The sequence below is a fragment of the Mobula birostris genome, chromosome 18 (assembly GCF_030028105.1).
Source record: "Mobula birostris isolate sMobBir1 chromosome 18, sMobBir1.hap1, whole genome shotgun sequence".
Classification (NCBI taxonomy): Eukaryota; Metazoa; Chordata; class Chondrichthyes; order Myliobatiformes; family Myliobatidae; genus Mobula; species Mobula birostris.
Genome location: NC_092387.1, coordinates 59,055,228 through 59,083,070, shown reverse-complemented (window position 1 = coordinate 59,083,070; position 27,843 = coordinate 59,055,228). Strand labels below are relative to the sequence as shown.

At 40.2% G+C, this 27,843-nt stretch overlaps 1 protein-coding gene across 1 annotated transcript in view; it reads right to left on the bottom strand.

Moving 5' to 3' along the window:
- Nucleotides 1-8,292: 8,292 nt before the first annotated feature.
- scamp2 (secretory carrier membrane protein 2) overlaps nucleotides 8,293-27,843 on the bottom strand; it is a 45,892-nt gene continuing 26,341 nt past the window's right edge. Inside the window, exons 4-9 of the mRNA XM_072282764.1 lie at nucleotides 24,708-24,819; nucleotides 23,563-23,691; nucleotides 19,881-20,040; nucleotides 15,519-15,620; nucleotides 12,975-13,092; nucleotides 8,293-9,898 (exon numbers count right to left, since the gene is read on the bottom strand). Of these exons, the coding sequence (XP_072138865.1) occupies nucleotides 9,752-9,898; nucleotides 12,975-13,092; nucleotides 15,519-15,620; nucleotides 19,881-20,040; nucleotides 23,563-23,691; nucleotides 24,708-24,819 (768 nt within the window). The 3' untranslated portion in view covers nucleotides 8,293-9,751. The remainder of the gene's footprint in view (nucleotides 9,899-12,974; nucleotides 13,093-15,518; nucleotides 15,621-19,880; nucleotides 20,041-23,562; nucleotides 23,692-24,707; nucleotides 24,820-27,843) is intronic.

Sequence of the window (27,843 nt, the reverse complement as noted above, 5' to 3'; positions counted from 1 at the left end):
TTTCGGCAGTCCTGACTATTGTTCCATGTTCTGTACTCTCTTCCGTGTATATTCTTCTACAGATTCACCTCTACCTTGTTGTGACTCCACAATCTTAGACCAATTAGCCTTTTTAGGAAAGGCAGCACGTAATGCAGTGAAGATTTTTATTGAAGATCTTCATTCAGCATGGTGGCAGGTCCTGGCCTGGCACTGCTACAGTGCTCTTGAAAGCCCTGAAATTTAACCTCATATAATTCAAATTTGGAGCCTAACCATGACCTCATTAACATTTCCAAATCCATCATACTAGGTCTGTGACACAAAACAATAGTTTTAAGTTTCTGAATAGACTTTTCCAGACCTGTCTTCGAGCCAGGCAGTTCATCTCGCGTGGCGCGTAATTCTCCTGCCCTCCAAGGTTGACCTACACCCCTTGGTTCCCCATCCATAATTCTTCCACAGATCCCTTCCCATAATTATTAAACATATACCATGCTGGTATCCCTCTTATTTGGGACAGGGACTCCCTTTGTCCCATTATTACCAATTTCTAGTCTCTCTTCCACACACTACTTACCAGTTTTCTCTTTCTTTTGTTCACTACACCGTCCTGTATGGATTAAACTTATCAGTTTCCACAAATCCCACTTTTACTTTCTCTTTTTCCCGCTACTGATGCATCCTTGACACTCTACCATTTGGATTTAGTGTATCCCTGATACCAGAGGTGTCCCTGACATTGATATGACACGAAGCTGGGCGTCAGTATTAGCTGTGAGGAGGATGCTAAGAGGATACAGGGTGACTTGGATAGGTTGGGTGAGTGGGCAAATTCATGGCAGATGCAATTTAATGTGGATAAATGTGAAGTTATCCACTTTGGTGGCAAAAATAGGAGAACATATTATTATCTGAATGGTGGCCGATTAGGAAAAGGGGAGGTGCAACAAGACCTGGGTGTCATTATACACCAGTCATTGAAAGTGGGCATGCAGGTACAGCAGGCGGTGAAATAGGCGAATGGTATGCTGGCATTTATAGCGAGAGGATTTGAGTACAGGAGCAGGGAGGTACTACTGCAGTTGTACAAGGCCTTGGTGAGACCACACCTGGAGTATTGTGTGCAGTTTTGGTCCCCTAATCTGAGGAAAGACATCCTTGCCATAGAGGGAGTACAAAGAAGGTTCACCAGATTGATTCCTGGGATGGCAGGACTTTCATATGAAGAAAGACTGGATGAACTAGGCTTGTACTCGTTGGAATTTAGAAGATTGAGGGGGGATCTGATTGAAACGTATAAAATCCTAAAGGGATTGGACAGGCTAGATGCAGGAAGATTGTTCCTGACGTTGGGGAAGTCCAGAACGAGGGGTCACAGTTTGAGGATAAAGGGGAAGCCTTTTAGGACCGAGATTAGGAAAAACTTCTTCACACAGAGAGTGGTGAATCTGTGGAATTCTCTGCCACAGGAAACAGTTGAGGCCAGTTCATTGGCTATATTTAAGAGGGAGTTAGATATGGCCCTTGTGGCTAGGGGGATCAGAGGGTATGGAGGGAAGGCTGGTGCAGGGTTCTGAGTTGGATGATCAGCCATGATCATAATAAATGGCGGTGCAGGCTCGAAGGGCCGAATGGCCTACTCCTGCACCTATTTTCTATGTTTCTATGTTTCTATATCCATACATGAGAAAACCTGCAGATGCTGGAAATCCAAAGCAACACCCACAAAGAGCTGGAGGAACTCAACATTCCAGGCAGCAACTATGGAAAAGAGTAGACAGCTGACTTCACCAGGACTGGGAAGGAGGGGGTAAGAAGTCAGGCTAAGAAGGTGGGGGGACAGGAGGAAGAAGTACAGGGTGGCAAAAACATGTTCCCAGGAAGGATATGTGGCTGTGGTAGCAGGCCTGCATAAGCATCTGGTTGAAGAGTTGGATGGCAGCAGCGATCACAGAGGGGGAGCAGTGAGAGAGGGTTTCACTGAACTCCTGTCGAAGGGAAGATTCAAACTTCTTCAGGGTAGGCATCCCCCGAAGAGACTTCACAGTAAATTTCAAACATGAGAAAATCTGCAGATGTTGGAAATCCAAAACAACACACACAAAATGCTGCAGGAATTCGGCAGGCCAGGCAGCATCTGAGGGCTGCATTGGTGCTGCATCATGCATCCATGTTGAGCTTGTCAATTTCAACCAATTTAGCCTTCAACTTCCAACAAAGGTCTCGGCCCGACTGTTTACTCTTCTCCATGGATGCTGCCTGACCTGCTGAGTTCCTGCAGCATTTTGTGTGTGTTGCTCTGGATTTCCAGCATCTTTGGATTTTCTCATGTTTGTGATCCTGCCTTTTTATTCATTTAGTCCACTTCTGACTCCTCCCTCCCCTTTCTCAATCTATCTATCTCCATCTCTGGAGCCAAACTATCAACCAACATCTTTTATAAACTTAATGATTCCCATGACCATCTTGACTATACTTCTTCCCACCCTGTCTCCTGTAAAAATGCCTTTCCCTTTTCTCATTTTCTTCATCTCTGCTGCCTGTTTCCCATGTGAAGAAGTCCTTTGGCCTTCTTCAAAGAACGGAGCTTCCCTTCCTCCATCATTAATACTGCCCTCTCCCATGTTTCCTCCATTTCTGGGGCATCCACACTCTCCCCATCTTCCCACCGCCTTAACAGTGAGTGTTATGCCAGTCCTTACCCACCACCCCACGAGCCTCAACATCCAACATGTCACTCTCCACAACTTCTGCTATCTCCATAGGAATCCTACCACCAAACACATCTTTACCTCCCTACTCTCTCCACTTCCCATGATTCTCTTGTGCATTTGTCCCTGCCCGCTAATCTCCCTCCTGGCACTTATTCCTGCAAGCAGCCAAGCAACTACACTTGCCCATTCACCCCCACTCAGGGCCCCAAACAGGCCTCCCAGATGAGGTAACACTTCACCTGTGAATCTGCTGGGGTTGTCTATTGTGTCCAGTGCTCCCCATGCAGCCTCCTCTACATTGGCGACCCGTCGTAAATTGGGGGACCGCTTCATCGAGCATTTCCGCTCCATTCACCAAAAGTGGAACTTCCCGGTAGCCAGACATTTTAATTCCGATTTCCATTCCCATTCCAACATGTTGGACCATGGCCTCCTCTTGCGCCATGATGAGGCCACCCTCAAGTTGGAGGAGCAACATCTTATCTTCGGTCTGAGTAGCCTCCAACTTGATGACAGGAATATTCATTTTTCCTCCCGCTGAAACATTTTTCCCTCCTCCTCCCCTCTTCTTTTATTCCCCAATCTGGCCTCTTAGCTCTTCTCACCTGCCTGTCACCTAGTGCCCCTCCTCCTTCCATTTCTCCTATGGTCCACTCTGGTCTCCTTCCTCTCCAGCCCTTTACCTTTCCCACCCATCCGGATTCACCTATCACCTTCTAGTTATCTTCCTTCCCCTCCCTTTCCCCCACCTTTTAATTTTGGTATCTAACCCCCTCTTTTCCAGTCCTGAAGAAGGGTCTTCGTCCAAAATGTCAACTGTTTGTTCGTTTCCATAGATGCTGCCTGACCTGCTGAGTTCTGCCAGCATTTTGTGTGTGTTGCTTTGGATTTCCGGCATTTTGCAAAATTTTTCACGTTTATAAGTCTACAGATGAAGCTGAGGATGTATAGAGCCATAGTACTTCTTAATCTGCTTTACACCTCCAATATATAGATAGTGTACCAATGGCATGCCAATAAACTGAACCATTTCTACAGTCTGCCTCAGAAATCGCAACATTAAGTGGCAGGACAAAACCCGTGACGTTGAGGTATTTAGCATTTGGTCCTGCAAAATATACACCATCTTGATGCAGTCAGTCCCAGTTATGCTGGGGGGGCACATTGCTGGGTTACCAGATGAGCTGCTGCCCAAGAGATTGCCTTACAGTAAACTACAGGAAATTTTCCCAAGGAGGCCAAAGGAAATACTATAAAGACACCCTGAAAACTTTACTAAAAGCCTTTTGCATTAACACAGACACGTGGGAACATATCGCCCAGGACCGGATTGAGTGGCATTCCTCCCTCCAGAAGATGCAGCCAGAAAGGACATTGGTAGCAGAGAGACGTAGGCTGGCCAGGAAATTCTGACCAGCCACCTTCAACCCGGCTGCCATCTTCTATCCACACTGCCAAAGAACTTAACACGAGGAATTCTGCAGATGCTGGAAATTCAAGCAACACACATCAAGGTTGCTGGTGAATGCAGCAGGCCAGGCAGCATCTCTAGGAAGAGGTAATAGTCCTGACAAAGGGTCTTGGCTCAAAACGTCGACTGTACCTCTTCCTAGAGATGCTGCCTGGCCTGCTGCGTTCACCAGCAACTTTGATGTGTGTTGCCAAAGAACTTCGAGTGTGGATTAATCTCTCCAGCCATCTGCGTACCCACAGACCTGTGCAGTCCCTACGAATCACGGATCACGAGAGTGGTTCTCATCATTGCATGATTAATGAATGAACAAACAAACTTCAATAATAAATTTTACTGTTTGAAACCCAAATGACAAGAAATTCAGTTCTATAAAACTAGTTTAATATTTTTTCAAGCAATAATATGAGGGGTGATTGATAAGTTCATGGCCTAAGGTAGAAGGAGTCCATTTTAGAAAACCTAGCACATTTATTTTTCCTACATTTACACACTTAGTCCAGCCATCGTGGAGCATACGGATCTCTTCTTTATAGAACTCGGTGTCTTGGACCTCCAGAAGTGGTCCACAGCAGGGGTGATTGATAAGTTCATTGCCTAAAGTAGGAGATGAGGACAAACTTCAAACTTTCTGCATTTTCACTCAAAAAGTTGAACTGCACATGCATGTAACGAGAGCTGTATAACTCATCTTCTTCTACCTTCGGCCACGAACTTATCAATCACCCCTGCTGTGGACCACCTGGAGGTCCAAGACGCTCTCATTACATGCACATGCAGTCCAACTCTTTGAGTGATAATGCAGAAAGTTTGAAGTTAATAACTCATGTCCTTCTACTGTAGGCCACAAACTTATCAATCACCCCTGCTGTGGACCACTTCTACAAAGAAGGGATCCGTATGCTCTACGACTGCTGGACTAAGTGTGTAAACATAGGAGGGGAACTATGTTGAAAAATAAATGTGCTAGGTTTTCTAAAATTATCAATCACCCCCTGTATCTGCAGATTTTCACTCAAGTCCTGCCGAAGAGTCTTGGCCCAAAATGTTGACTGTACTTTTCCCCCCATAGATGCTGCCTTCGTCTGCTGAGTTCCTCCAGCATTTTGTGTTATTAGATAATAGGTTTCTCATTTCTTTCAGTGCGTTGCCATAACTGAAGTAATACATTTCAGCTTACATAAAGTACATATTTATTATGAATTTCTATAAATTTATACTTGAATGGAGATGTAACATAAAGATTATTACTCATTTATATGAAGGATGTAGGTAATAAAGTCAATTCAATCTTATTATTGCGGTTTAAATACTTGAATGGAGAAATGGCCGTTACACTTGGTGAAAAATTAATTGTAGTTTACCATAAGACAAAGGAGTAGAATTAGGCCATTTAGTCCATCATATCTGTTCTGCCATTCCATCAGTCAATTTAACCCCACTTTGCCTTCTCCCCATAACCTTTGGCACCCTTACTAATCAAGAACCTATCAACCTCGGCTTTAAATATATCCAATGACTTGGCCTCCACAAAGAGTAATGGAGCCGAAAGGAGAGAGGCAGTTAAATTGAGAGCAACCTGGTGGACAAAGGCCTGTCTGAGTGTTCAGGACACATTAACTGAAAAGCAGTAGGAGCTGGAATGGTTTCACATTTAAGTCAAAAGGGGCCATGAGTGTTGGTTGCCATGTCAGTGATGCACCATACACAGTTTTATATCTGAGAGCCAAGATAAAGATTTTTATGTAAGCACAAATATTTTAGAGGACATTTGCATGGAATTTATTGCTAACATAAAACAGAGAGGCTAATAATATACGAGAGTGATTGATAAGTTTGTGGCCTAAGGTAGAAGGTGTCAATTTTAGAAAACCAAGCACATTTATTTTTTAACATAGTGTGTAAATGTAGGAGGGAACTTAGTATAGCAGTCGTGGAGCATACAGATCCCTTCTTTGTAGAAGTTGGCATCTTGGACATCCAGCAAGTGGCCCACAGCAGGGGTGATTGATAAGTTCGTGGCCTAAGGTAGAAGGAAATGGCTCTCGTTATATGCACATGCAGTTCAACTCTGAGTGATTATGCAGAAAGTTTGAAGTTAATAACTCATCTCCTTCTACATTAGGCCACAACCTTATCAATTACCCCTGCTGTGGACCACTTTCTGGAGGTTCAAGACGCCTACTTCTATAAAGAAGGGATCCGTATGCTCCATGACCGCTGGATTAAGTGTGTAAATGTAGACGGGGACTATGTTGAAAAATAAATGTGCTAGGTTTTCTAAAATTGATTCCTTCTACATTATCACGAACCTATCAATCACCCCTCGTACATTCCATCAGAAAATTCATTCAAAGAAATGAACTTACAATAGCGAAAATCAAAAAAAAATTACATCAGGTCTCTTCAATATGATTTTAATAATAGAAAGTCATCCTGTAAACCAGGGAGAAGATGGCGGTGCGATGCAGCGCGTGCAGCTCTCCGGTGAAATTATATTGTATTTGTAAGTAGGATGCCGTGCACAATTCTGATTTGATGGAGACAGACGTGAGAAACACGGAGGAACATAGAAAACAGGTGCAGGAGTAGGCCATTTGGCCCTTCGAGCCTGCACCGCCATTCAGTATGATCATGGCTGATCATCCAACTCAGAACCCTGTACCAGCCTTCCCTCCATACCCCCTGATCCCTTTAGCCACAAGGGCCACATCTAACTCCCTCGGAAACAAAGGGAAGAAGGATGGAGGTAAGGAACTTATCAGAAAGGGACTCTAATTCATGTTGAGTGTAAAGACCAAGTTCTGGAACAAAATATTTACCCCCAGTGCTTGACAACAAATGTTGGATGAGGGAACTATATAATTCTGTTCATGGATAATATGGAAATGAGGTCAGGGATATAAAAGTGGCAAAATACCAAGTCAAAAGTATAGAATGGTATGAAATGCCCCAGAAATAGCCATTATCAAGTTTCAACAGGAAATCTGGAGAAACCTCTGAAATGCCCAGTTCGCTGCCACTGCTACTGTGCGATCGAGAATCTCCGGAGGAAAGGCCCCAAAATCCTCAGCTTTGCCTGCTGCTGGCAGCCGGGGTTGGGGTCGAAGCGCTCGGCAGAGATGGTGCTTGGTGCTCAGTGCTCAGTGTCGGAGGCACAAAGTTTTTGGACGACTCAGAGTCGGACTGTGGTCGGGCATGGCAGGGAGAGTTTTCTTCCTTCTCCCCGTCTGCATGAGATGTGGGACTTTCAAGAGACTTTGAACTTTTTTTTTACCGTGCCCATGGCCTGTTCTTCATCAAGTTACGGTATTGCTTGCACTGTTGTAACTATATGTTATAATTATGTGGGTTTTTGTCAATTTTTCAGTCTTGGTCTGTCCTGTGTTTCTGTGATATCACACTGGAGGAATATTGTATCATTTCTTAATGCATGCATTACTAAATGACAATAAAAGAGGATTGCGTGTCCTCATAATCTAATCTAAAGTGTAAGAGTCCCTAAATTGACACTACTCATTCTATTTAGTTTTGTGCTAAACTCATGTACTCATTTGGTAGCACAGCACTTGTTATATGCCAAACTAACCTGCAAGGAGGGGGGAAAAAAATCTTAGTGAATAATTCAAACAGGAATACTGCATCTATAATTTCTATGTATTCTAACATTTCAGTGGTAGTTACACTGAAAAACACAAAATAATTCACCTATCAAAGTGAAGGATCTGAAAGATCATGTCTGAGAAGGTTCCTTTTCATGGGAATATTAGTTTTGTTGTCTTAGAAAGGGCTTTAAGATACATGTTCTGGGTCATTCAGAACAGCTAACATCCCCAGAGGCCGAATCCTGGTCTGAACCAATGCATACTTGTGGCTTCCTATCAGATGCTTGAATTTAGCCAGCTATCTGGGAGGAAAGCAAGAGACAGACAGAGAGATAGACATTTTACTTTATATTAAAAAAAATTAACAAGTACCATGGATTTTCCCACCAGTCCAAGTTAGTTGTTTTTGGAGGGAATATGACTCAAAAAGTATAAAGCAACAGTGCAAAAAAATTTAAAAATAAAACTTGTACACCATCTAGATGATAGAAAGACAAAGTAATTCAGACCACACAGCATCCCAATTTGTAAATTGTTTATTGATATGGCTGGTTATTAATGTTTGACTGCGCAACCATATGCAAAAACCAGCCAAAACCCAAAATACAGAGGAACTTTGGTAGTACTGTTCCCAGTTACAGAACACCACTTATAAAAATTAACATTGGAATGATTAAAGTATTTAAAATGAGGTGAATTTAAGATCCAAATGAATTAAGACTAATTTAGTTACTATATAAATCAGAGTAAACATCAAATCTGGCCAATTAACCTCAAGACAAAAACTTCATTCAAGTACTTCTTCCGCCCCCCCCCCACCCCTACACAAATATTTCATTTTAATAAAAGGGACAGTTTGAAGTGATTCTAACAAAGGCATCTGGGCAAGGGTTGTTTCGATAAACGACAAGGAAAACTGCCCAACTAACACCACCATTGCCTAAAAGCACACCTTTAAATATGCACAAAATTCAGAATCACAAAAATTGATAAAAAAAAAATGGAAGATATTCTTCAGATTCAGACAGCTATAATTCAAATACTCAGGTTTGTGAAGTAAGCATCTGTAAACAGGCCAGATATATACTTGGCCAGAATGGGAATGATTTTCAACTGAATGGTATGGTATTAAAGCATCAGAAAAAGATGTGTACACACACTGTTTATTCCTTCTTGTTTCTTGTGCAATTTTGTTTTTGAAAATAAATGCCTTCTGTGGGGTGGATGTATGCTTGAAATGGTGGTAGCTGTTCTCTTTCCAATGCTGCTTGACCTGCTGATTATTTCCTGAAGTTGGCATCTTTAAATATTTAAAAAAAAATAGCCAAATCTTTTGAACCTAAAACATCACTGAATCAACCATTAACTAACTTCTTGAAGCATTTAAAGATAAATGTTATTACAATGCTGGCAGGTTTCATTGGTATGACTTTTACACCAGTTTTTAAAAAGACAAAAACCCCATGACTGGTAACCATTGCAAAAAAAAACAATCACACCCAGTAATTTCCCACATAATTAACAGAGTTAATAAGTAATGCTACTGAATATAACAGATGACCACTCCTTGCTTGCAAGCAATATTATAGTGTTGAGCAATATCGCAAACACAAATAAAATACTATGTGCCTGATGAAGATAGTTTAAAAGATAAAATTAGTTTGACATTTACTCTTTTCTGTAAATGTACCTCCCCAATGATCAATACATTGGTTAATGATTCTTCATAGACAAGAAAATATGAAAAAATACATAAATCTGTACATGTATTTTTTTAATCCCAAACAATTGAGCAGCTGGTTCCTGAACGTAGGACGTACAGTGATATTGTCATTGCATCGGTTTGAAACCCTCTGATTGAAGCCAAATATCTTTACCCCCTTATTAGCTAGACACACAAAGTACACATTTTGCCCAATAAAAGTGCATCTTTTATAAAGAACGTACAAAGAGAAATTTTGAGAAATAATTCCCAATGATTAGTTTCCTTGGAAGGTGCTCTGTGCAGCAGCTGACGCGGCTGATGCTGCAGCACTTCGCACGGCAGGACTGGAGAAGACCCCTTGCGAGAATTCCTCCTGTGCTCTCTGAAAGCTAGCCCCCGACCTGCGGAATATCGCGTGTACCTGAAGGAATGAATGGAAGAGAAATTCAGATTTTTTTCCAAATGTATATTTACGCGATGAAATTTTCATGATCACAGCTTCCATTTTCTTGGCACATTTAAACATTCCAATCACGTTCCTAGAGACATGATGGGGTTGCAAAATGTAAAGAGCAATTGAAAGGCAAAGAACATTCAGGGGGAATTTAGCCAAAATTGGTCTTTAAAGGATGGACAACTGGAGAGAGGCAAGATAGGAAGAGAATTCCTCACAGGAAGGAATTCCACCCCCTCCCCCCCCCCCCACTCTCAGGATTTTGTCTGATCTGTATCCTAAATCCATCTACCCACCATAGCTCCATAACCTTCAGAATTTAGCAATAAGAGATTAAACTAGGACCTACAACTTTCATCCCCCAATAAATAATTCCACATTTTCATTTCCCATGGCTTCAATTTCTTTTCGCTGAACATCTTTCATGACTAAGTTGGTCCTTAATTTTAAGTTTACGATCTCTTGCCCTAGACACTCATTGGCAAGTTTCTCTCGTACACCTCTACCCTTAAAAATACTAAAGGCCTGTCAAATTATACCTAAACTTTAAATTAGTATAATTGATACAAACAAGATATCTACTGATGCTACACTACATCAGTGACTGCATTAGTGCTGCTTCCTGCATCATGCGGAGCTCGTCAACTTAATCAACTTTGCCTCCAACTTCCACCCTGCCCTCAAATTTATCTGGTCCATGTCAGACACCCCCTCCCCTATCTCGATCTGTCTCCATCGCATCTCTTCCATTTCACGCACGTCTGCCTTCACCCTATCCCCCTGCCAGCCCACCACAGACAAGGTTCCTCTTATCCTCATCTACCACCCCACCAGCCTCCAAGTCCAGCACAATTCTCCACAACTTCCGCCATCTCCAATGGGATTCCACCACATCCTTTCTCCCCGCACCCCCCCCACCGACTTTCAGTTTTCTGTAAGGATTGTGCCCTACACAACTTCCTTGCCCATTTGTCCTTCCCCAAGTGCAACACCTGCCCCTATACATCCTCCCTCACTACAACTCAGACCTCAAACAGCCCTTCCAGGTGAGGAGACACTTCACCTGGGAGTCTTTTGGGGTCATCTACTGTACCCAGTACTCCCTGTGTGGCCTCCTGTATATCGTTGAGACCCAGTGTAGACTGGGAGACTGCTTCGTCAAGCACCTAGCAGAATGGAGTCCATGAGAAAAAGTGGAATCTCCCAGTTTCGACCTATTTTAATTCCACTTCCCATTTCCACATGTCAGTCCATGGCCTCCTCTACTGTTGTGAAGAGGCCACACTCAGGCTGGAGAAGTAACACCTTATATTCCATCTGGTTAGCCTCCAACCTGATGGCACGAACACTGATTTCTTGAACTTCTGGTAATGCCCTCCTCCCCCCTTCACAATTTCCCATTTCCCTCTCTCACCTTATCTCCCTACCTGCCCATCACCTCCCTCTGGTGCTCCTCCCCCTTTTCTTTCTTCCACGGCCTTCTATCCTCTTATCAGATTCCCCTTTTACCAGCCCTTCATCTCTTTCACCAATCAACTTTCCAGCTCTTTACTTCATCTCCTCCCTCCCCACAGTTTCACCTATCACCTTTTCCTCCTCCCCTCCCCCCACCTAATTCTGTCTCATTTTTTTTTCCCTCCAATCCTGATGAAGGGTCTTGGCCCGAAACATCAACCACACTCTTTTCCTTTCTTTCTTTTCAAATCTTTTTATTATCCAAAATTTACAAGAGTATATCGAAGTAAACAACACTTACAATGTCTCAAGAAAAAAACATTATTATAAAGATTGAAAACATTTTTGGTGATGAAAAAGAAGGAAAAAACCCCTACTAAGCAGGAAAAAGTGAGAAAAAAAAAACTCCATTAGGTGCTCGATCCCGGAGCCATGCGTCATACAAAAGCTTCTAAAGATAAACATCAAGCTGCCAACAAAAAAAATGTACCAAAAATTTACAATTAGATCATGGAGGAAATCTATCAATTAATTCAAATGATAATAACGAGCAAATGAACCCCATCTTTTCTCAAAATCAAACATAGGTTCAAAGGTTCGACTTGTAATTTTCTCCAAACTAAGAACATGGCATCACTTGAGAGAACCATTGTGACACAGTGGGAGCTGATGTATCCTTCCACTTCAACAAAATGGCCCTCCTAGCTATCAGTGTAACAAGTGCAATAACAAGTTGGTCAGACAAAGAAATACCATGGATATTTTGAGGAATTATTCCGAAAATAAGAGTTAAGTTAAATTATTAGGTTGTTACTCTTTTCCATAGACGCTGCCTGGCCTGCTGAGTTCCTCCAGCAATTTGTGTGTGTTACTTGGGTTTCCAGCGTCTGCAGATTTTCCCTTGATTCTACAGATGCTGGAAATCCAGAGCAACACATACAAAATACCGGAGGAACTCAGCATTTATGGAGAGGAATAAACAGTCAGCGATTCAGGCTGAGACCCTTCAATAGGACTGGACTGAAGTATGATTATTTTAGGTTAGTCCTGATAAAGGACTGAAATATAATTAATGCAATTTCAATTTAACCTGTACAAACTGACAACACTTGAGTGAACATGCAGTCCTCCTTCCAATCTACAGATATATCATCTTATTGATGTTGACTGTTCAGAACCCCACAGTATTCCAGCTGTAGACTAACATACTAGCCTATTTGAATAAAAGTTAATAGCTTTGTAGCATTTTTCTTACACTGCCAGATACACTTCAGTCAACTCCATACATGGAACCCCAAATCTGTTTAGACCTGCAATAGGAGGAGAGTGTGGTGCCTTTGATAGAGGTTAAGAGAATAGGGATGAAAAACATCAAATCAGAATTTTAGATGAAGAATGCGGAGAGACGTGGAGCCAGTACAGGTTAACAAAGACTAGAATAATGAGCTCAGATGAAATAGTGTAAAAACAGTTGGAGAAGCTGAATACTTTGGAAGGCAGATTTCCAACATTGGAAATAGTCAAGTCTGTAAGCAAAAGGTCGGCTGGGCACATTAATGGAGGACAGATGCAAGGCAAGTATTCTTACCCTTTGCATGAGGAACAAAGCCAAGACTGCGCACAACGTGAAAAATGTTGCTACTACCATCATGATAATTGCCACAGCAAGGTTGGTGCGTGTCCAACTTAAAGCTGCAATCCATCCACTGGAAAAAAAAATACAAATAAGTTACAGCAGCAGGCTAACGTTTTCTTGCACATTTCAAATACCATTATTAAGGCAAGCAGAAAACCAATTTGGCAGACTGAGCTTCTAAGTAAATTGCAAATCCATACTAGTTTGTAAACTGATTAAAGGTGGAGAAAAGGTATTGGAATGAATGCAGGAATACATCAATACACTTGACCCTTGTCCAACATTGTAGGGTACAGGTTCATGATTAGTTTCTGGTAATGAATTTGCACTACCAGAGGCAACAGGTTCAGTATATTGGCTGCTACATTAAAACACAGGTCAATGACTGTTACATGGGTCAGTCTGATTGGTCTGGTGAACAAAATGATACTCCAGTGTTCTGGACCAATCTGTGCAAACTCTTTCAAAATGGGGCATGGATGTGGGTTTAGGTGAAGCCAGTTAATGTATTGTTCAATGTGCAAGCTACATTAATCCACAAAGCACAGAAATTGACACAAATAGGTTTAATTTCTGCTTGGATACTACTGAAACAACAAAAATCCTGCATGCCATCTTAGTCGGATAGTTCTTTACTTCATTAATTTCCTTTTTATGCTGCTTGCCCTGATTTTCTGACTTCATCTAAGCCTACACCCACGCACCATTTTCAAGAATTTGACTGAAGGTTTGCAAGCATAGGTAAGTCTGGAAAGCTGAAGTTTCTGATTTTAAAAAGAGATTGTTAAAACAAAGTCTTCCTGACGGAAATGTATTCTTGGTGTTTAACTATTATGGGTCAAGAAGCCAGTGCTGAACTTGCAAATTAATTGCAAACCATTTGACAACGTGATTGTGACCTATTGATGGGATGCCTTGCCTGAGTCGACACAATAGTAGTAGTAGTAGTAGATGGGATAGATCTGACAAGAGAGCATTGTTTGGACCAACAGGTTTTTAGTTATGTATAGAAACAAGAGCTCTCAGAGCTCCAAATTAGAATAGACAATGTCAGGAGAAGGAGATGGTTTGATTATAGTTTCAGCTTTAAAATGTTCTCAAATTTAAATAAAAGATGGTTCTTGCTCTATTAATACAATATATAACAGAAGTTGGAGTAAGCCACTTGGTTCCTAGGCCTATTCTGCCATTTAATATTATGATTGATCTTTTAACTTTAGGGTTCAACCCCACAGCCCTGGTTTCTTTCAACAATAAAAACCTGTCAACTTTGTCTTTAATATGGAGTGACTGAGTCCTTCTTGTTAGAGAATTCTAAAGATCCACAACCTCATGAGTGCAGAAATTCCTTCTCATCTCACTGTGGAATGATGGCCTCCACATTTTGATACCTCTGGCTCTATATACTCTAGAGGAAAATCTCATTGTCTACTCTGTTAAACCCTCAAATATTTTGTACGCTTCAGAAAGGTAATCTGTTGAACAGTTTAAACTCTCTTTTAATTTCAGGAGTCACAATGATGAACTTCTGTTGCACTCAATTAGTCACAAATATTCTTTGGAAAGGGAGATCAGACAAGTATCCAATATGAAGGGTGTAGACAATTTTTTTTTCCAATAAATGCACTGTGCAGTCCACTCCAACTCAAAATTAGTTAATTTTTGGAATTCTGATGCACATTACACTTCTTCAAATGTTATCGTTTTATCTTCTTTTGTTCATAAGGATACTGGTTAATTCAAATGACTTAAGTTCCTGTGCAAAAAATGGAACAATTATGAAGAGTAGACCACTTATGGATGAGCCATTTACACATTTGAACTTGCTCTAGCATTTTTAAGCAGGAATTTGAAATACATGCAATAGATTAGTAGCACAGGCTAGAATATTTTTACTTTAATTTTTAAAAAAAAATTTGTTATCCAGGGTGGAACAGGCCCTTCCAACCCAACAAGCCACACTGCCCAGCAACCCACTTATTTAACTCTAATCACAGAACAATTTACGATGACTAATTAACCTGCTAATCCGTATGTCTTTGGAAAATGGGAGGAAACTGGAGCACTTGGAGGAAACCCATGTGGTTTACAGCAAGACTGTACCAATTCCTTACAGACAGTGCCAGAATTGAACTCTGAAGTGCCCAGAGCTGTAATAATATATAGGCATCCGTTAGTCTCGTGAGCTGTAACAGCATTGTGCTAACCACTACGCTACAGTGGTTTTAGCAAGCAAAAGTACAGTAGCCACTAGAAATATGCTACAAAGATTTGCCACAATATGTTTTGAGATGCCTGAATTCAAAGTAACAAAATAGAGGATTAAAAACACAGTGGGAGTGAATGGTCTAGACAAAAGTGACTGTCCAGTGACAATAGTCATGAAGTATCACACCATCTGCCTACAAAGAGTAAGGTATCCATTGGAGAAGAAAGCTAAAGCTCACGACACTCAAGTCAGTGAAGAGCAAAATGATCACAGAACGGAATGCTTACCTGACACCCCAGTTAGGAATGCCAATTGCCTGAATGACATAGAGAACAATTTGACAGAAGAAGATGAAGAAGAAGAAAAAGAAGTTGAACGAACTATCAGACCTGAAAAACAAATGGAAGAAAATTAGGTGTACAAATCATTTACTCTGTATATTTAAACTCCATCAATCCTTCACTTCATTCCTGCTACATTTTGCTACACAAAAAGAAAAATCACAAATTTGACTTTGATTCTCCAACAGTATAATCACCCAAAACGCTTGGCAGGTATTATATTATTGTGAGTGTTTAAAATCCATGACCATCTTGCCTGCTGCCAATATCCTTTGGAAGCACATCAAATGTGGGAGTTGTACACAATACTGCGTTATAAGAATTTGCTGGTTGCTCTCTGCCTTCGAATTCCCAGCTGTACTCCAAACGTTGGACTTCTGAAGACCAGTGGCAGAGCTCAAAATTAAAGCAATCTTTCCCCTTCCTCCCATTTCCCTTCCCTGTAATCTCTGCCATCTACACATCTCCCATCCCACACACAAACACATTAGGTAAACTGCACCTGAGAATGAAGTGTTCTTTACAAATCGAAAGGAAGTAAATTTTTTAAACTACAAGTCTTGCTTGATGCTTGTTCAACAATTTTCTTCAGTGCTTTAGAATTACTTATTTTTGTTAAATTTAATTCTTGAAAATTTAGAATACTCCTGACATGCAGAACTTTCAAAACTTTAAAATAAGTTTTACAACTGACCAACACATGCATCACTTAATCAGCTGTCAATGCTCCATTCTCTCACATTTCATTCGCAACAGTTTCATTTTCACCTTTTTCCACTTCCAATGAAAGTTCATTGACCCATGTCATGTGCTGTTTTCCCCTCCCGCTACAAATGTTGCCCAAGTACTGTACTTTCCAGCGTTTGTGTCTTATTTCATGCAAAAACTTGCTCTAGTTCCCCATGTAAAAGCATTTACGCAAAAGCACTGCAAAGATGGTCCTCAATAATTAGTTTTACAATAACTTTGAATAGTTCACAACCATGGATCGGTCAGCCATGACAACGGGTACATTACTACTGACAGGAAGTTTTGCCCATTAATTTTAACCTCACCTTTAGATCTTAGGATTTGACATGCATTGTCACGGTTTCATGAGAAAATTTAGTTTGAGCCTTGAATTTTGTTCAAAATAGACATTTTTATGCTCATTTGTAAACACAATCCACTCATAACTTTGGACAATTTTTTCAATACTTAAGCTGCAAATATGTCAATTATTTCATCATTAAAAATATTGAAACTTTGCATGTAATAAAAATACAATACCATTTATGAACATGCAAAGGAAAAAATAAGGACCATTAGGAAACACTGATCAAGCTGGGAGTCTCCTGTGTTAGGGAGAAGCTAGAGGGATGACTTGGAATTTTCAAAACAATTTGGGCAGGAGCTAGTGTTGATAGGGTAGACACAGAATAAACATTTTCAATTAAGTGAGAAATCAAAACTATGGGTTATTAAATAAGATAGTTGAGTAATAAATATAACAAGTATTTAGGAAATACCTTCACAACTTAATTCGGCAAGAATGTGGAAATTATGACCTCAGGTGGTTAAGGAGGTCGATGGATAATCAGAAGCAAATGCATAAATACTGGACAAATTAGGTCAAACAGCTCTGCTGTGTTATTGTAATGTAATAAATTTGGATAATTTATTCACTCATTTCAATTTCTAGCTTTATTTTTAATGTTATGACTGATTCAAAAATTCCTAGGATCATTTCAAGTGAGAGCAGGTATTTTGCTCTTTTGTTCTGTTCTTTAAATGGCTTCCATCAGGCTTGCTGGAAGAAATCTCTGATGAATTGTCATCAATCAGCACATCACCTGCAGCACCAGCGGTCCCACACTCTCGACCACCGTCACACTTCCATCAGGAATGCCAGCCATTCCATTCCTAGAACACATTTCAGGAAATCAGATCATCTGGCTAGCCTCCTCTTACCTGCATACTTGCCTTGCGCCCTAAACTCCTGGTGGAGTCGTCGGGGCGCTGTCATGACAAGCTTTGCAACAGTCTGTTCCATCTGTCACTGCATACTGGCAGAGGTTAAATATCAAGGAACCAGAGACACGGACAATAGGTGGTCATGGAGGAAGAGCAGCCACTATGGGATTGCTTTGAGTTGGTGGATTAGGCTATGTTCAAAGACTCAGAATTTTAATGAATACGCCATGGTTGTCAAGGACTATAAAGACACTTGTAAACGAGTGTATCCTACATAATTATTCAGCATCTCCCCCAACCAGAAGCCTCGGATGAACCAAGAGATCCACAATCTGCTGAGGGCCAGATCAGTGACATTCAGGCTTAGCGACCAAGGAAAATATAAGTTCAGGTAGAACCTCTGAAAAGCCATCTCACATGCTGCCAACACCAATGCCCTTGAATAGAAAAGCTTATAAAAAGTGTGGATATAGTCTAGTCCATCACAGATAAAGCCCTCTCCATCATTAAGCATGTTGCAGCATTAAGCAAGGGGTACTGTTGCAGGAAAGCAGCGACTATCATCAAGGATCCCACCATCCATCCATGCTCTCTTCTCACTGCTACCATCAGGGAGGTACAGGACCCCAAGGCCCCACACCACAAGGTTCAGTAACAGTTATTGCCCCTCAACCATCAGGCTCCTAAACCAGTGGATAACTTCGACACTTTAACTGATTCCACATACCATGGACTCACTTTCAAAGACACAATTCCTGTTCTCAATATTCATTACTTATTATCACTGTTTTTTGTATTTGTACAATTTGTAGTCTTTTGCACACTGGCTATTTGTCAATATTTGTTCTGTGGAGTTTTTCCAATGACTATTTTGATCCTTTGCATTTACCGTGAATGTCTAAAAGAAAATGAATCTCAGGGTAGCATATGATGACATAAACGTACTTTGATAATGAATTGACTTTCAACTTTGAAGAGATGTCATGGAACAGATCAACTTGACTGATTTTTGTAATCTTTCCCACTCTGCAAAATAGTCTTGCTAGAATTGATTTCCATTCAATGGTAATATAATGGTATCAATTTGACATTTTTATGTACAGTATTGAAAATGTGAAGTTTTTGTCCACATAGTACTGTTTATAGACAGATGCTCATACTTGAAGTGGAACCTACCTATGCAAACTTGCAGTGCTACAGTTATACCATCCATCAGATAATACTACAACTTTTGCGACGAACAAAGCAAAAGGACTTTCACTTCTATTAAAATGTGGTATCAATTACATACATCTCAAAATTGAAAGTTTAAATATATTATCAAAGTATGTATATGTCACCATATACTACCCTAAGATTCATTTTCTCACAGTAGAACAAAGAATACAACAGAATCAATGAAAAACAACACAAAGACTGACAAACAATAATGTGCAAAGACAGACAAATCGTGAATAAATGAATACAACTGAGAACATAATTCTAAACTCCTTGAAAGTGAGACCATAGTTGTGGAATCAGATCAGAGTTGAGGTGAGTGAAGTTATTCATGTTGGCTCAGGAGCTTGAGGGTTGAGGTGTAATAACTGTCCCTGAACCTGCTGGTGTGGAACCCAAGGTTCCTATACCTCCTTCCTGATGGCAGCAGTAAGAGGAGAATAGGGCCTTGATGTTGGAGGCTGCTTTCTTGTGGCAGTGTTCCTTGTAGATGTGCCGAATTGTGGGGAGGGGTTTGCCTGTGATGGACTGAGCTGTGTCCACTACCTTTTGTAGGCCTTTCTGTTCCTGGGCATTGGTGTTTCCATACCAGGCTGCAATGTAATCGGTCAGGATACTCTCCACTGTGCATCTATAGAAGCCTGTCAAAGCTTTAGATGATATGCCAAATCTGGTCAAACTAAGGCAGCTGAGGTGTTGTCATGCCTTCTTTGTAATGCCACTTATATGTCTCATGACATAGCCTCTAATACTATAATGCCAAAGAATTTAAAGTTACTGACCCTCTTCACCTCCAATCCCCTAATGAGTGCTATTCTCTAATTCCACTCCCATATTTGGCCCAGTTGGAGTAGGATTAGTGAATTTCTCATAAACCATGTACACACAGACTTCCTTGTGTCACACTGTGGATAGACATTGTGGTCACAAGACAAATGTTATCAGAAGCACTCAAAATGATACTCTCATCAAAACTAATCAGCTTTCATTTTTGTAAAAACAATATAGTATACTTTGGAGCTTTTGTTATCAGAAATATAAATTGGGATTAAAAGTGATTAAAACAGCTTTCTCTGCCAAACTCTTCAAATAAAGTCATGGGAGAAAATATCAGCATCTACCTAGAACACATCTTACCTGAAAGCCTTGTAAACTGGCCTATACCAACACAGGAAGGCACAAGGAGTGAAGAGCAAAAACCACAAGATTGCCAAGCCAAAGTCGACTCCATATGTTGCATCGCGAATAAACTCAGCCAAGCAAGCAAGAAGATTCAAGAAGAGTGTGACTGCATGAACTGTTGGAAAGAGGAAAGGATATGTTTTAATCAGAAAGCAAAACACAACATAATGAAAATCTTAAAATCAAAAAATACTGGAATTACACAATAGGCCAGGCAGAATCTGTGGGCAGAGAACCAGAGTTGACATTTCAAGTTGACATTTCACCAGGTGAAGTTTTAAAATCTCATTTAAATTGAATTGCCTTTACTTCTTACATACTTCACGTACATGAGTAAAAATCTTTATGTTACGTCTCCGTCATGTGCAATCATAGTAATTTATAATAAATAAAACAGTCAATGTAATATGGAGCACACGCAAGTCAGCGTGAGTTCAGTCTGATGGCCTGGTGGAAGAAGCTGTCCCAGAGCCTGTTGATCCTGGCTTTTGTGCTGCGGTACTGCTTCCCGGATGGTAGCAGCTGGAATAGGTTGTGGTTGGGATGGCTTGGATCCCCAGTGATCCTACAGGCCCTTTTTACACACCTGTCCTTGTAAATGTCCTGAATCATGGGAAGTTCACAACTACAGATGCGCTGGGCGGTCTGCACCACTCTCTGCAGAGTCCTGCGATTAAGGGAGGCACAGTTCCCATTCAGGGAGTGAAGCAGCCAGTTAGGATGCTCCCAATTATGCCCCTGTAGAAAGTTCTTAGGATCTGGGGGCCCATACCAAACTTCCTCAACCACCTGAGTTGAAAGAGGCACTGTTGTGCCTTTTTCACCACACAGCTGGTGAGTACAGACCACGTGCGGTCCTCTGTGATATGGATTTCCAGGAACTTGAAGCTGTTTACCCTCTCAACCCCAGATCCATTGACATCAATAGGGATTAGCCTATCTCCATTCCTCCTGTAATCCACAACCAGCTCCTCTGTTTTTGTGGCATTGAGGGAGAGGTTGTTTTCTTGATACGACAGTGTCAGAGAGATGACTTCTTCCCTGTAGGCCATCTCATTATTGTTTGAGATAAGGCTAATCAACGTAGTGTCATCGGAAAATTTAATTAGCAGATTGGAGCTGTGGCTGGCGATACAGTCATGGCTGTATCTTCAAGATACCAGACTGCCTATGTTCTAAAATCAGTCAGTTGTCAAATGTTAGGAACAGAAATACACCAGCTCATGTGTTTGCCAGTGTTTATTTTGAAAACAGATGCACTATCTGCACTAATTTCAAACACCACAACAACTGCCATGACCTTTCATATTCTTTTTCCAAACAGCTATCATCTTAACTGGACTTCGTAAGTTCAATTAATAATGAACAAATTCCACAATGACCCAATACAAAAACAACTTCAATCTCCTCTCTTTCCCTGTGGTTTATCACCAGTCTTCAGAAGCTTACATGAACATGGTTCTGATTATAATTACCTGTAGTCTGTGGACTTTTGCCAGAAAGGCATGTGTCATGAAAAGTGACCTGAATGCTCAAATGTCTTCTCAAAATTAATTCCTCTCCTTTCCAATACTGTAGAGAAGCTAAAAATCATACCTTCAATTTGTATCTTCCTGTGGATACAATGCTTATAATTGCAAATAATAACCTAGATTTAGTCTGTGGCTTTAGTGATAATCACTCTTCTATATTCTTCAAGTTAGGAAACTAAGGGTTTTAGTTTATAAAATCAAACATCAGTGTGTACATCTTCACCCATATATTAGCATCCCAAAGTCCCTGAATTTCCAGACCCATACTTGGGGTTCAATTTTTCAAACCTCTAACATAAGTTGTTTTTTCCTATATCAGACTGCATTGACCATCTGCTAGGTTATCAATACCTTGCTTCATTCTTTCTCCAATATAAAGTCAAAGGAGGCTATTTGACTTGTATCACATCCACCATCTTAAACATTTATTACATACACCACTAGCGCAGAATGGCTGCAGGGTGCATTGTCCACAAAATGCAGTTCAGCTACATGCCTAGGCTACTCCAACAGTACTGTCCAAACTACAACCTCTGCCACCATGAAAGGCAACAGCAAGTGGCACACAACCTGAAAGTACTCCTCCACATCACACACTAGCCTGAACTGGAAATATGCTATCAAGTCCTTTCTATTGCCGGTTCTAAACCTAGGAACATTTAACAGAAAGACCGCTCAAGGTGGTGTTTTACCCTTACCTGCAAGGTCCATAAATGGTGCCTTGCCAGTGAGGCTCAGATCCCAGAAAAACAAACACGAAAGAAATCTGTAGTTATCCATCCTGGATGTCTCAAGTCCAGGATGAACAATTACAATAGAATTAAAATGCTTCCTACACAAGAATTTTCTAATATGTTACATAATCATTGATGTTTGAACAGTATACACTAAAAAGGTGCAATCTTGCTCATACTAAAGTGAATATTCTCACCACTTTTGCCTTTCTAACCACTGATATACTTGTCACCATATTTTCTTTCACAAAAAATTACACCTAGAATAGTGGTCAAAGGTTGCCAGAGAATCAGAAAATGATTATTATCTGCATTGCTGAAGATTATTTTATTGTTACTCAGCTATGATATCTTCTGTTAGAAATGATGCCAATTAACTCAATTCTCCAAATGTTTAATAATTCCATCTCATTTTATGGCTTTGGTAAGTTCAAAGTAAATTTATTATCAAATTACATATATGTCACCATATATGACCCTGAGATTTACTTTCTTGCAGGCATTCACAGTAAACACAATAGATTGCACCCAACAGGACATACAAATAAAGAATGTGAAAAAGAAAAATAAAGAATAATAATAAATAAACAAGCAATATTTATGACAACTTATTGAAATGAAATGCAGTATACTTGTCTCTGACGAATGCAAGATTAAAATTAAGCCAATAAACACACTTGGTCATTCTGAAAGTTTAATAATTGGGCAGATCTTTCAGCATCACTCCCCATTTCTAATGAAGAACGCAAACTTTGCTCTGATTTCAGATTTGCATCTGTGCTTTCCAGTTTATTTAAATAAAACTGAAAGCAAAGTAACCTCAGTGACTGAAACATAACAAAATGCCCTGATTAGCACTATGACTCAAAACATCATGTTGATGTGAAGGTCACCCAGGACATTGCCCTGATCTGTCATTACTACCATCAGGAAGGAGGCAAGATACCAGAGTCTGAAGGATCAGGAATAGCTTCTTCCCCTCTGCCATCCAATTTCTGAATGGACATTAAAGCCATGTACACTACCTCACTGTTTTTTAAATTATTTTTGCATTTCTATAATTCAGCTAATTTCTCTATCATTACGTATTGCATTGTACTGTTGTTCCTAAAGACAACAAATTTCACAACATATGCCAGTGATATTAAACCTGATTCTGAAGACAGATGAGTACGTTTTTTAATTCTGACATTTACAATACTTATAACTAAATTTCAAACAGTCCTCTAATTTCTTTGATCACTTGAGGTTGAATCAAGACTGTAGACAGATCAGAAATGCAATCAAGGAGCTTCGTCACCTGTATAGTCCAGCAGGATTTTTAACCATAGTATTTGTTTTTGAACTTAAGATAGCAAAATCTATACTTACACATCCACAAGTAGTACAACATTTTTACTGTCCTCTGGAAGCCTGATGGGATCTCTGCTGCGAAGTCCTGGTAGAAACATGGTTTAACGGGACAGAATGAAGGTAAAGGGGGCCAGTTATTTCTTTTTGCTGCGGAAAAGAAAAGAAAGGCTAACTGGGCCTGTTTAAAAGGGAAGCTTTTAAAACAAAAACTCAAGTTTCTAGAGTTAGTGAAATTTAAGCTTTCAGCAATAGATCTTAATGAACTGTGATTGTTAATTCAGCCGAGGACCAGAACAATCTCACATCACATTACTCTGGTCTAACATCTAGATACACAATCCTTATATTTAATGTCATGAAGCAATAATTTCTCAAAACAGGTCAAAACAGAGGCAGGTTAATTGTGATCATTTTCTGAAGTGATTGTTCCATCTATACTGTACATAGGTGGAAATTGACAATTCAAATGGTTATTTCTTTTGTCCTTTTCTAAGTGTTCACACTATTTAATCAAATACAAATATTTATTCTACCCATATTTCATGTTTGCAACAAGCTTCAAAGTATGACAGAGTCTTGATCAAGAAATAGTCTTGACTGATTTGTACCCTAACATCAATAAAGTCAAGGCACAGTCTGCAAACCTCTGAGTCTGCTGGAGTAGCTGACAGCCCAATGTCTGCATGCCCGAGTCTGAATCCAAGACTGGAGGCTGAGGAAGATGGACTGTCTTGGGGTTAGAGGACTGTGTATGCATGTGGGCATGCCATGTTGGCACCAGGATGTGTGGAGACACTTGTGGTCTGCTCCTAGCACACCCTTAGTTGTGTTGACACCCAACACAAATGTTGCTGTATGTTTCGATGAACATGTGATAAACTTGAATCTTTGGCAAAGTTAGAAGGGAAGGCTGTAGCAAGCCTTTGAAAAAGACTGAAGGGTGCAGATGAAGCTTTGCTGAAATAACTCAATCTCAGGAAAAACGGAAGGTGGTTTGAGCACAGTCAAAGCAAGAGAGAAAATGGCAGTAAAAGATGAGACTAGGAGCAGATGACTGGAGTATGACTGAAGAAAGATCACGAACATATCTACTGAGGAGTTTGAGAATTATGAAGCTAATACACAGAGGGATAGAGGTGACCACAGGAATAGGAACTCCTTACCATTATAATTTTCATTCTTCAGTTCTTGCTCCTTGCGGTCTAGTTCAGCAGCTTTTCTTTCTAACTCTTCCTGCTGTCGAAGCAGTACCAACTGCGCAGCCGAGGCACTGGCCTGCATTATTCAAATACAAAATGTCAGAAACAGCAATGACCAACGTCGTGCAGGAAAGCAATATTTCCATTTCTCGTCTTTCAAAATCCCTAGGCCATTTACAAATGGCAGAGATCACGAATTGTTTTGAGGAAACCTTGTCCATCTCACATTTATAATTTCAATGCAAAACTCATTCTACTCATTTTCTTTCAAACAATTTTGAATCTCTATTAATGAACAATGAGTGAACAAGCCAATCTTGTGGGTGGTGAGGAAAGATTGTATGGTATGGGTAAACATTACCTTTTAAAAATTTGGAACTCAAAATTCAAATCTAAAATCCATTCAAAGTAAATTTATTATCAACTTTTAAAAGTGCATCTCCTCTCTAGCAAATGCCCTACACAAATTAAATGTTTTAATAATTTAATCTAATTGTTGACTAACATAGAATAATGCCAATAGCAAGCCAAATCATACTGGTGTATGAGGGATTGTATTATGCAAGTGGACTTTTACTTAGTATGTCAGAATGCAAGACCTGTATTAGATAAAAGCATATGGTGAATGAGGGGCTTTTTGCTGCTGATGTGGCATCAGTTACAACCAGCAACACAGCCAATAGGTGAGGACTTTTCCAGAACAAACAGTTCACATTTTTAGGTGCGTGTTATTGATAGTTATAAACTCCAGATGATAAACTGTCCCCATTTGTACAAAAAAAAATCAAATCACATTGTCAAAAATTGACATCCCAAAAATGAGACAGCATGCACAAGGGATTGGTTGGAGGGGAGGTGGGGGAAGAGAAGCAACACGATGAATGCAATTCCAAACAGCATCTTAGTAGGTCTCCACCATCATCTTCAATAGTCACTTATTCAGTTGGGCAAGTAGAGCCCAGACCAATGAACAGGGAACAAATTGGCTTATCTCAGTTTGAGATGTCAGTGTTTAAGGAACATCATAATACCAAGACAGAAAAATTTCCCGAAACCAAAATAATATATAGTATAATTGACAAAATAAAAAAAGCGTGGGTATCTGTAACTCAGGTTGTATTCTTACACTTAACACATCTGCTTTATCCAATATCCTGCTAGAATGCCTACCTTACTCTATTTTTCTTCTCACCTTGTCCTTATGCTCGAAAGGAAATCCCCCTAATAACCTGTAGGTCTCTGAGCACTTGTCATTGTTAATTGGAGCAGACAATGGACTGGATAAGGTAGTCAGAAACTTCCTGGCCTGATGTAACAGTAGTATCTGCAACACAAGCTAAACAGTCTATCTCCATGATTTTCAACTGATGTAAGGGCCCATCTCAAAAGTTCTCACCACTATTTGGAGGGTACAGATAATTGATATAATCATTCTAAGCACACGAACACCCCAAATGCAAAATGAAACATTTACAGTACTGCACAAGTCTTAGGTGTGTGAGCTTTGGAGATGTAAAAAAAAAAGAGCAGCACTTGGCCGTATCATTAAATACATGTGAAGCAGGATGGAACTTTTGAGAACAACTTTTATTATAAGAAAGTCACAGCACTGGTACCAAACTAAAAACAGTTGTAATTCTTTACAAAATACTATGTAGAATAATTCTGATCTTAAATATTACAATCGAAGAGAAATATTTCAGATATAGTAATATCAAATTTATTGCTTCAAGGGTCTATTCTGTAACTGATATTAATTTTTTTTTTTACTTAGATTAACAGCTCATAATCTAAAAGAGAGAAGCAGTGGGGAGTGTGTTTGTCCCAGTATTCAACTCATTCTTTCACCTTTGCACTTTCCCACATGAACCCCACAATTCTCTTACTGTCTAAAAATCCACTTTTCTCCATCTTGAATATAATCAGTGACTTAGTAAATATGTTCAGTGAGCGTTCAGTTCTCTTTGGTCAAATATTCTAAATATTTACTACCATCTGGGTGAAAAATTTTATCTCAGTGCTGAATGGCAGACCCCCACTGTTGTGAATGACGTCAGGTTAAAGACACCTCAGCAAAACATTAATTCTGCATCCCCATACAAGTTACCTCTTATTTTCTTAAGATAAAGAGTGCGCAGACTTAAATTGCATAATCTGTTAGGACAAGAACCACAAATGAGGAATTAATCTGGTGAATTTCTGCTATCACAAGTATGCCCTTATTCAGGTACACAAGATCTACTTGCACATTACCTTACAGAGATGTATAGAGAATATTCAGGTCTCCCTGAACACCTACATTTTAAATCTATTTTCTATCAAAATTAGGTTGACCTAATTTTTCCACATAATATCCCATCTGACAAGTCCCTGCCCTTTCACTTAGCCTATTGATATCACTCTGAAGTCTACCTACTCCTTCTTAGAACCTAAACATGATGGCGGCGCGACGCAGTACGCGCAGCCGTTCCGAATGATATCGATTACGTGTTAACTAGGGGGCCGTGCACAATCCAGATTTGATGGAGACAGCCGTGAGAAGCATGGAGGAACACCTGGAGTAACTTCTGAAATGCCTGCTTCGCTGCTGCTGCTACTGTACGATCAAGAATCTCCAGAGGGGAAGGCCCTAAATCCTTGGCTTTGCCTATTGCCGGGGCCGGGGTTGAAGCGCTCGGCAGAGATGGTGCTCAGTGCTCGGTGTCGGAGAGCTGGTTGGAGGCTCGGAGTTTTCGGACAGACTCGGATTTGGACTGTAGTTGGATGCTTCCAGTATGCTGCATCGGCAAGTTGGCGGCGCTGGAGGTTTATTGTCTGCGTGAGATGATGGGACTTTCGAGAGACTTTTGAGATTTTTACCGTGCCATGGTCTGTTCTTATCAAATTACGGTATTGTTTTGCACTGTTGTAACTATATGTTATAATTATGTGGTTTTTGTTAGTTTTTAAGGCGGTTTGTCATGTGTTTCTGTGATATCATACTGGAAAAACATTGTATCATTTCTTAATACATGCATTATTAAATGACAATAAAAGAGGACTGTGTCTCCTCATAATCTAATCTAATCATTGTTACAAACTGCAAACAGCTAAGCCCCAG